General features: G+C 41.7%; 1 protein-coding gene across 1 annotated transcript in view; it reads right to left on the minus strand.

The window, feature by feature from the left end:
• Positions 1–11,367, minus strand: part of LOC113234323 — a 36,080-nt gene that overhangs the window by 18,306 nt on the left and 6,407 nt on the right. Inside the window, exons 2-11 of the mRNA XM_026469623.1 lie at positions 8,138–8,240; positions 7,771–7,901; positions 7,325–7,457; positions 7,116–7,239; positions 6,835–6,999; positions 6,573–6,763; positions 1,622–1,738; positions 727–912; positions 457–664; positions 38–380 (exon numbers count right to left, since the gene is read on the minus strand). Of these exons, the coding sequence (XP_026325408.1) occupies positions 38–380; positions 457–664; positions 727–912; positions 1,622–1,738; positions 6,573–6,763; positions 6,835–6,999; positions 7,116–7,239; positions 7,325–7,457; positions 7,771–7,901; positions 8,138–8,239 (1,700 nt within the window). The 5' untranslated portion in view covers position 8,240. The remainder of the gene's footprint in view (positions 1–37; positions 381–456; positions 665–726; positions 913–1,621; positions 1,739–6,572; positions 6,764–6,834; positions 7,000–7,115; positions 7,240–7,324; positions 7,458–7,770; positions 7,902–8,137; positions 8,241–11,367) is intronic.

The raw sequence follows: 11,367 nt of genomic DNA on the forward strand, positions 1-11,367 counted from the left end.
TCTTTTCCTTAAATTTTCTTCTTTCTTCTTTTCCGACCTCGAGCGTGGCAATCTCCGCGGTCGGTATGTAATATGTTTGATTCCTGGGTGACGAGCAACAACCAAGAATATCAAACATATCTTACCGACGCGCGGCATACGGGCTTCGTGCTTCGTTTTGAGAACGTCCGCTTCGATCTTGAGACTTCTCGCTTCTTCTTTCGCGACAGATTCCACAAAAAGCGACGAGAAAAGAGCTAAGCGACCGACCTGCACTTGGACGCTCTTCCTGGGCCTGAGCGAGTCGAGCTTCTTGGCGGCCGCGTCGATGGAGGCGGCAGCGCCCAGCAGCTCGTTCTCCGCGATCACCGTGGGGTCGTCCGGGTCCACCCAGTCGGAGCCTGCGATCGCACAGCATTGCATAAAACGGCATCGAGCCAGGTCGAACGGACATACGCGGAGAGGGTCGAGCGGGACCTTTGAGCAGCTCGGCGGCGGCGATGATGTCGGCCACGGTGTGCGCCACGCGCCGCGACAGCTCGGGGAACAGCTGGCGCGCGGCGGCGTCGCCGGCGCAGGCGCCCAGCACGGCCTGCAGCAGCGCGCGGAAGGCGCTCGCGGCCTCGCGGCCCGCCTCCAGCGTGCGCGTGCGCAGCTCCGGGGACTCCGCCGCGTGCGCCGCAGCCTACACGAGGAGCACCGATTAACACCGATTCCCGCGCCGCGGCAGTCCTCTCGAGGCCCTACCTTAGCGGCGTGCAGCAGGTCGGCGACCGTCTTCCTGCCGAGGTTGGCCGCGGCGGTCAGCTGGTCTTGCTTGCTGGAGTTGCCCGCGGCCACGGCGCGAGCGGTGGCCACCGTCATTTGACGAGTACATCGGACGAGTTCTTCGGGGGTGGCGGTGGATTTCGGCGGTGTTGGTGACATTAGGACCTGGGAGATTATTAGTTTGTGAATATCGTCTTAAGATATGGAGTAGCTACATTGCGAAAAAAAAAAGTAGTTTAGTAGTGAGATGTCGCTAGATGGCGTTGAACCGTTTTTGTGTATTTCCTAAAACGCGCTAAAAACTAAATTAGCTGTCCGATCATTTACAACATTGTAACTTACTATTGAACATTATTTAACACGTTTCATTTGGATATTTGTCTATCGTGTTTTCAAAATATTGACAACGGTGCTATTTGTATGTGGTGCGTTACGTTATTCCGCATACAATCAGAACAAATATCAGAATAAGAGAAAAGAAGCAATTAGTTCTCCGTGGTGGGAGTAAAATAATAATACGATCAATCTCCTGCGTTTCTCTCCTCTACCCCTACTGTTCCTACTTCAGCCGACTAAATATTCATTTAGATAGACATTTACACGAAACACTTTGTTTGCTTGCTTGGAACTGTTTAAGACTAAAGTGAATACGCACTACTTAGACTAACTCGTACCTTTGCAGCTTAACATCAGATGAAATTATAGAGCCATACGCGTACCGGTTTTATGTTACAAAACGTATCATTGACTTTTATCACCTTCTTTCTATTGCATGGTTACACAATTTTTTTTAAATTTACTTTGATTCATTCCAGCAGGTTTGATTCATTCCTCCAGGCATGATCAATTTTTAAATTTAAATTAATTCTCGTACCTCAATCTCTTGTGAAATAGCCTCGATGGTGCTTTCGAGCGCTCTGATGCCTCGAGTGTGTTCATCCTCCACAGCCTTCACGGTCTTCAGCAATGACGTCACGTTTGTCACCATCACCTGTAAAGACGCCGTTTGTTGTAGCGATGTTGATAGAGGGAGGTTGACAATCTTTGGTAACTGAGAGATTGAACATGATTACCTGGTAGTTTCCGTGGCCTCACATTAGTGCCAATGGATAGAATATAGCACCGTTCTTTATTCTGTACATAATAGGTAAATAAGGCACCCTAACGGAAAGACTTTGGTGATTGTCCGTCTGTCCGTCCATCTATCTACATATGACAGTTGTTTTTAATTATAACGTTAATTACTTTTTTATAACTCATTACCAAAGATTGTCAAAGCGCAAAATTATATTAATGAAAATGGACCCAGAAATTAAATGTGAAGTCGAATTTCGTAAATTTTGTGACCCAGGTCCGTGCGTGCCAATTTGCCAATGGGGTTTGCCTAAATCTAAGGTTAACCACGTTCTAACATCGAATTGTTTGTATAAATCTTGTGAACGTCAAAAATTATTTTAACTGCCACCAACTTCACAATTCAAAAGTATACCTTGACAGTTTTAAAATTTGACAGAAGTTGTTGACAGCGTACAAAGCTTAGGGTAGCGACGGAGCGTCATACAAACAGAAGACGTACGCTGTATCCAGTTCAACATTGTTTATAGTTCTACCTTTAGAAATCAGAACAAGGCTCCTGTGACATGTCAATTAGAGTGGGTCTTTGAAGGACTTACATATTTTAAACCAAGAAAGAGTGAGCTCGTAGCGACGTGCACAATGGTTTTGACTTTAAACAGCGGACGTCTTATAACCCAAGCGCCATGCCATTGCTAAACCCAGAAGCTTTCAACACCAAAATCTTCAAAGGGGCGCTTTCAGTAAAAAAATCTTATTTATGATTTTGTGTTCGATATCTTGCATTTGGCATCATGATCTAGACAGAGCGTCTTTTTGTAATGGCCGATGAATTAGATTTGGACAATCGCTATCTAAACAATTAATTTCTTCTTCTGGTAATTTGAAACTTGCTTTAGAAAATAACTCACGCTGCTGAATTTCATGGTCCAAAAGTAATTTATCAAACTAAAAGCACAAGTGTACTGGCATCAGTTTCCGCATTTATAATAACCACGTTCAACGTGAATCTCACTGAAAGCACCCTAAATGTAAAGCAGTTGTCAATATTGGACTCAAAGCTGTGCGCGAAAGCTTGTGGTCTGATGTGGCCGCGAGGCGCGAATGACGGCGCCACCCTTATGATGAAACGTGTTTAGTTTTAAACTGTTGGTACAGATGTTTTTACGGCAGAACTTATGTCTCAAAGGATGGGGAATATCTCGTCTAACACTGAGCTTTAAAGATGAAAACGCTACCTATACTTTTAGATATTGCAGAGATCTAATTTCATGTTTTTTATGTCATGTTGTTAAGCAAGGTACCTCGTACCTTGTATGTTTTGTTTTCAAGAACTATTCTATTTAATTATCTAACACGTAAGGTACATACACCATGCATTGACAAAGTTGTAAAGCCATTCTGTACCAACAGCTGTGGTCACAAGGTCATGCCACACTCGACAGCACTTGCACTAACAACACATACTAAACACATTTCTATGATGACAAGCCTGGAAGGAGAGAGGGTGATGCGGATAGTGTGTACAGCACCTTGCGTCTTATTTATATCAACAAAGGCCGTGTTCCATTTTAAAACAAAAGCAACAACATATATAATAAATGAAACTTGAGTTCTTATACGCCTCCATGTGGTACTCCTTGACATTAAAATATATCAATTTGTATTTTTTTAATGTGCCCGTATGGAACCATAAAGTTCGTTTTCTTTAGTTTATTGGTAAATAAGCTATTGTAAAAAAATTACAAAGAAATTATATTAAAACCAAAGTTTAATGTTATCCAGCTAATCAAAGGCTTTTGCAAAAATCTTTTGGTCAAAATATAACACAAGTAAAATACTAATTGTGCCCGACACTCACAACAAATGTTTGAACCAGTCATCATGGTAGACCAGAGCACACCACCCGGAACATAGAGCAGACTCCAAACAGACAAATTCGTTCCTTTATGTATTAAAAATAATCATGAGTGCTTTACACACCAAACCGCCCGAAAAGATATAAAAATTAGAAAATAGAAACGACATCCAAATGATCGATGAATCCATACACCGATGTAACACCATGCCGTGCTATGGCGAAGTGCTGTTAATTTCACTATGATAAATACTAGCACTCTGACCGATTCTCTATCCGCCGTCTTCACGTCCTCTGTCTCCTTGAAATGTGAATTTTTTACTTCATCTAACATTTTTAGCTGTTCTTCCAATCTGCTATTTGTTCTCGGTTTTCGTAGACTATTTCTATATTGCACGACAGCTTTCAGTCTTTTCAATTCTTCATCATTGGTATCTTCTTTATTCAAGATAGTTTCGTAGAAATGCCACCAGTTGTCAATGGTACCGAATTGTTGTTCGCGACTTTTTAAAATGTCTTCGTAAATCGTCCACCAGTTGTTCGCGTAGTATTCTATTGGATATGTGCGAGTTAGGTCGAAAATTTCGACTTGTGAATTCCTATTGTTACTTTTCGATTGTTTTGTTTCTCCGTTGGTTAGAGATGTAGTCGAGTATCTATTGATGTTTTTAGTCAAATTTTCAGTGGAATTTACGTTTAATATTACGCTTCTATGATAGGATGGTGGGGCGGATTGTGTATCATCTCTAGTCAGACTTGGATATCTATCTTTAGGAGCAATGTTTTCTTTGTCCTGAATCCTAACATGGGTATCTTTTTTGTATTTCCTGATAATTTCTTTATAATACTTCTCCAACAAGCACAATTCCTCATAAGAATACTTCGTTATATCAATTTGAGTATAAATATTGATAATATCTTGAATGTTAACAACCTTTTTCTTTCGTCCTTCAATTTGTATGTTAGACAAGGCTTTTAATTGTTCAATAAGAGGATCAAAACCTTTATAAATAAAGTCTGTTTTTGCAAATGCTATTAATTTCAAAACCATATCTTCATACTTTTTATCGTATTCCAAATCTACATTTACAGCTTTCGATCTATCGACATCATCGATAAACGACTGTAATCTTTGCTTTTCGTTTTCATATTTATTAATTTCAATGTGGAATTCTTCTAAAACTAGTTCATGACCACTAAACCTTTCAAGTTCTCTTCTTGTTTCTTCCATTTTCTTTAAATTTCTTTTGGCTAATGCTTGCCACCATTCAGAATCATCTTTGAACATTTGCCAAAATTCAGTTTTGACATCTTTAACTATTACATCTGGTTGTATTACTACTTCTGTACTTTCACCTTTTTGTTTCTCTTCTTTAAGGGGTTCTACAGACTTCATTTCAAGAGATTTAGCCATATCTATATTAATTATCAAGTTCACAGGTTTCACTTTTTTGATTTTGAATATGGGACTTTTCAATTTGTGCTTTTTATCTTCTAATTTAGCTCTTATATCATTCGAAGTAGGTCTTTTGGCAGGTATAGTAGTGTTTATTGTATTATTAGTTGTGACGACTTCTTTGTTAGTCTCATGAGGTTCAATTTCATCAAGGTCTTCAATGACTTGTGACAGCCTCTTCATTTCATTATCCAAGTCTGAATTTGCTTTCAATCTTTGCAACAGATCTCTTTTCCTACTTTTCTCGTTTTTGTCATAAACATCGATGAGCAAATCAACTAACTTCATTATTTCTCCAAGAAATATGTTCTCTCCGTATTTAAGTACCCTCCAGTCCATATCCAATAGACTGTTTCTAGCAGCCAGGTTGTATCTTTCATTCAAATCGTCATTCTTTCTACTCTTAACAGGGCTGTGCATTAGATTTTCAATATAAGCAATAACTTCTTCGCAATTATCGTGAAACACTGACGGAGATATGTCATCATCTTGGCTGGAATAGTCTAACAACTTGAGTAGTTCCTCCTCCTGGTCAGATTGGAAGATATCAGTCTCAGAGTCGTAAGACTCGTTTTTAAGCTGCATTGAGAGACGTTTCGGCCTCTGTTGGGTGGTGGGTCGGACGGGGAGGCTCCATCGCTTGGTGGCATCCGCCATGCGCTACGAAATATATTCGATTAGGGATATAGTCCAATATTGACACGACTGTGAGATATATCAATATAATAATTCTCTTTGAACAAACAAATACACATAAATAGATCAAAATCGCATGGATCTATTTTTATTGGCTCCGTACGGTGGTATTTCGCACCGACCGAAAAGGATCGCAGCGTTGAGTGAGCGCAGCGAACAAAATAAACAAATTAAGCGAATCTTTACTGGGCACTGTTTAGTAAAAATTCTATCAAATTGTATTGTAACAAGTCACAAAGCTTTCAATACGGTGAAGGTCCGGCAGCCGCAGCGAGCCAATTGGGTCATGCCCGGTTTACACTATAGTAGAGTGCTTTAGTACAATTTGAAAAGCGAGTAATATTTCTATTAAATTTTAGTGGCACTAGTCATTGAGACGACAGTTAATATCGCTTCTAAAAACGAAGATAATGTAAGTCGGGCATAAGATAGTTTAGAGAATAGATAGTAAATAAGAGTAGCATGGTGATATAGTATCCATGGAACTTTGATCGTCCCCGTATTTTTTGTTTAGCAAAACAAGAAAACAATTCACATAACTAAGCGTACACTGCCCCAACTTTTAAAATAAACAATTTTAATATAATACAGTGTTTAAAATGATAGAATTGCACATATTTTAACGGATAATCGATAAAATGTACATTATTTTGGTGTCGAAACGAATAGAAAGTAAATCACGTCACAGTAACGCTTTTGACACGGTCCTCGTAACGGACAGGGAACTGATAGGCGACTAACCTTGGCGGCGTGCTTGAGGCGCTGCATGTCGGGATGGGCCACTTGCTTGCCGCTGGCGGCCGTGGTGGCGGCGGCCAGGTCGCGCAGCGCCGCGGCCACGTCGCGCGCCGCGTGCAGCAGCAGCACCTGCGACTCGGGGCTGCCGGCGCCCAGCGACATGGCGCCCAGCTTCACCACCTCGCACAGTTGCACTGCCACAACCACCTCCGTCACTATCACGCGAGCGAGGAACCCTCCGCGCCTTCTACCGACTTCCACTCACCGATAGTGCTGACGGCGCTCTGCGCGGCCGTGGCCAGCTGTTCCTGCGTTCCGGCAGCTCCCCCCACCAGCGTCTTAGTGTCCTCGACGAGCGTCTTCGCCGTTTTCAGGATGTTCTCGCGGTGGTCGGAGAACGTGTCGTTCTCTTTGTCCGATTGGAGAGTACCTGGTAGCGGAAGCACGAATTAAGGTCTGTTTTGCTGTAGGACTTTCGAGAGAATTTATCGGTTTCACGAGACGGTTACGTGCACCGTAAAACATTCAATGCGTGTGCTGTCGTACCTGCGCTGGCGAAGAGGATGGTGGTGTCGAGGTCGCCGATGATGGCGCCGATGGTGGCGGCTGCGTCGATGCAGGCCTGCGTGCCGCGCGACCCCGCTTGCAGCGCGCTGAGCACGCTCACCACCTGCACGGGCAACGGGCACCCGACGGTTAGCGGCCGCCTCCCCGCCTCGCCCGTCCGGCCGGCGGCAGCAGGCGCTCATACGTACCTTCTCGTTCACCTGCTTGGCGTTGTCGGCGACGGCGCGCTGGTTCTGTGGGTTGGCGGCCAGCCTGCACTGGCCTCCCGACTTTATCAGTTCCGACACGCCCTCTCCCAGCTCTACTACGCATAAGCGAATCCTGGAAAGAGAGAAACCATATGAAATCTTGTCGCTAATATCATAGTAGATAAACGCATCACGACTTTTAGCATGCTTATATTTATATAGCATTGATTTTATTCTAAACTCTGTAATATTGTCAATGACTTTTGAGAATTTCCATAATGAGGAATTATATTCCTTTCAGTTTATTTACGAGTAGGATACTGTACCTGGCTAACACTCTTTGTATTATTTTTTTATTCTTTCTTGTTCATAAGTTCTGTTCTACAAGTATATTCTGTTTAAGAAGTATATCCTAAAGTTAAATGATTGAATCAACAGTTATTCACCTATTAGCGACGTCTACGTTGGGCGTGGTGGCGGAGGCGCCGACACTGTCCTGCGCCAATTGTTCGTATTTCTGGCACATCTCATTGCCGAGCTGGACCAGTTTGCTCGAGTCTGTAGCTGCCTTCGCCGTCTGTAATCGTAATTGTTTATGAAATAACATCTTTCACCAGCAAATGCATTGTAAACGCTTCTTGTGAATTGATGGTCAATGACATAAGAATGGAGTATTCCCAACTTTCTAATAGATCGAAGGCGTAATATAATATATACTTTAGCCACATTCGATATACAATATTTAACTGCCTCTGTGGCCGAACGGTGACCATGCTGGATTGCCATCACGTGTTCTGTGGTATGTGCACTCACCATGTCCGTGGCGAGGCGAGCAATCTCCTTCGCAGCACCGACCATGCGAGTCTGGTAGTCGACGAACGAGTCAGTCTCGTCGTACGACCCGATCAGGGACATCCTGGGGACAAAGATTAAAAATAAGTAAAGCTTTATTGTTGAGAAAAATAAACAAGTGTTTAAATTTATATAGGATATGAAACTATTTTTCCAGATCTAAATAATAAAAAAATACCAAGCAGACATACGTCTGCAGTTCTAATTAATATCTATTCTAATTATATTAAAAATAAATATAATTTCGTATAGTTACAATAAAATAATTTGTAAAACATGTTATATAGCCTAAATTGGAATGTTTGGAATATTTAAAAATATGGTATTTAGTTAATAATTTGTGTAAGTATAGTGAGAAATAGGCTGATGAGGTTTGCATTAATTTTAGACATAACTGGTTCATGACTTCACCAACTCAGTTAGACTTGACCAAGGGACCTGTAAAGCGTCCCAAACGGCGATTTGTTTGAAAAACCAAATGTACGCTGTTTAGATACGAAAAAATAGTTTCTTTTTCTATGTGTAACAATCGAGAAAACCTTAGAACTCGATATGTAAATTTATAGTTTACAGAAAGTAAATAATCATTAAGAAAGTTTACATATTAAAATATGTTAAAATATAGTAAGCTATTGTTTTCACGGAGATGTAAAAATATTCGTAGATTGCAACCTCTAAACTTTAAAATTTCTATTCTAAAGTAGCCTTGAAGATGTTGCTACTTAGCAATAAGATTGCCATTTGTGCATTACCTTAATCATTATAATTTTAATGTGTAATAAAGAAATTCATTCATACATTTTCATTAATCAGATAAATTGCGAAGTCAAATTTGTAGAAATTCATAAAGTAATGTGTCGAGAAATGACGAAGGGCGATTTTGTACGTAGATGTAAATAAAGCAAAATTCAGTTATATTGAATGTTCGTCTCACCACGGGTTCTTCCAAATGAAGTTAACTCGGTTCATCGACTGTAAGGGCGTGTTCCTATTATATCGTGATGACCGATAGTCGTGCAGTTTCACGTGTCATGGCTTCTACATTTAAATGAAGTTGTTCACATATCACACACGTACAACACGATTAACTGTCGTTCATGACTTTTTTCACGTTACGACGACAGACGAGAGACCACATATATCTTCCCTGGCCAGCAGATTAAGCTCCGCTGCATACGCAGTCCGCAGAATACGTGAGCTTACCGATGTTAGTACTGCTAGACTAGTTTACTTTAGTTACTTCCATAGTATAATGTCCTACGGGATTCTCATGTGGGGTAAAGCGGCAGATATTCAAACCATATTTGTATTGCAAAAACGAGCGATTCGTTCTGTGTACCATCTAGGCTCTCGAGTTTCTCTCAGAGAAAAGTTTAAGGAGACTGGTATCATGACTGTGGCATCACAGTACATTTTCTCAAATATTTTATATGCCCTTAAAAATATACATAATTTCAATAGGAAAGAAGATATCCATAATATTAACCTTAGAGCTAAGTCCAAACTCATGGTACCACAATTTCGTTTAACCAAGGTAAACAACTCTTTTATGGGGAACGTTTTTACAATAAGATTCCGGGGCATATATTAAGTTTATCATTTCCTAAGTTTAAAAACTACATTAAAAATATTTTGATCGAAAAATCATATTACAAAATCGAAGACTACGTGTTAGATAAAGATGTAAGTAAAGACGTTTAGCCGTGGGGCGACGGCTTAAGAATACATTGTCGCCTCCCCATACATTGTAACGAAAAAACGTTACATACCTCTTTTTTTACGTAATCGGTTAGACGAGCGCTAATGCGAACGCGTGGATTCTCTGCGGCTCGCATATAAAAGGAGTTGCGACGGCGTCCGCGCCACATTTCTCACGAGCCGGCATCGCCTACGCGCGCTCCTAAATATTTAAATTGCAAATATAAATCCGCATTTCGGCAACTACGACAATTGCTTTTGATATTAACAACTTGTGAGTATAAGAAGTTCCCGTATTCGGGTGAGTATTCCAATACCACACCACTTATTTTCGTAATTCGCTATTTTTGTAAAATGGCGGTCGCGGAATGTGCATTCGTTAATTACGCGGTTCCTGTACATCATTAGGTCAAACAAATACGTTCCCTTACGGCTGGCAGCAACAATCCAGCAGCCAGTTATTTAATTTTGATGAATCCGCGTAATTAACGAAGGCACATGCGATGCCACGCGGTTTTACGTGACTTGACCTTTTTAATTTTCCTTTTAGTCAACGTGTCATTTCACATTGTATTTATTTCGTATTATCTAGCTTTGTTCTTGCTTGTGGGTGCCTTCTGCCTACCCACAAGTACTTAACCTTTTTTATTTTTCAGTTTTACATTCCGTTGTGATTTCTCCCGGCAGCAGGATTAATACGTAAGCGTTCCCTCATTGGGTAAAGCATTCCTTAAGCTGCCGGGACGGAATCGCAACGGGCGCGTGCACAGCAGCGCAGTATACCCGCACTGTAACATGTTACAGGAACTCCGTTAGGGTTTAAAACCCTCGGCCACTACGTGGCATACACCAACTGCAAGCGACGCGCGTCGTGCCTGGCAGCCGCAGTTCCGGGTTCACTTCCCGTCGGAGTCCTCCTTCAACATCTTCCGTCTCCGACACGACAAGGCGCCGGCTATCTACATTCCAGCCGGCCTTTACCCAGGGGAGTGCATAACCCCGGGAGTGCTAACGATCCGTACCTTTAGGCCGGAGCCCACGTATTCATAAATTTTTTATGTACCCTGGGATTCATTTCTCTTTTTAATTAAATCAGTTAACCGCCCTACCTTCTTTTATTTTCACCCTTATTAGGGAAAGGTAGGGAACCCAGGTTACAACATGCCCGTGGGGGTCGTAAGAGGCGACCGAGGGCGTCACAAGTGTCCATCTGCTTAGCATTGTGGTAGGCTCTGTGCCGACTGGATAGCGACCACAGTACACACGGCGGAAAACCCTCCACAGTGAAACGCTTTTGCGAATCGCGTTCAGGGATCAGTTGGTGTACATCCAGTGCATTTGGCCAGACCGGCAAAATGATAGTGACGGAGTGAAGATATTTGTGTTTTCCATCCGTTACTCTCATCTCTGGACTGTATTCGCACTTTCCATCAGGCGCGGTGCAGTCATTTTGTCGAGTCGCAATAAAAAAAAAAAAAAAAAAAAAAAAAAAA

Source organism: Hyposmocoma kahamanoa, unplaced genomic scaffold, assembly GCF_003589595.1.
Source record: "Hyposmocoma kahamanoa isolate Upper Pololo Valley unplaced genomic scaffold, ASM358959v1 83, whole genome shotgun sequence".
In the NCBI taxonomy this organism is placed as follows: Eukaryota; Metazoa; Arthropoda; class Insecta; order Lepidoptera; family Cosmopterigidae; genus Hyposmocoma; species Hyposmocoma kahamanoa.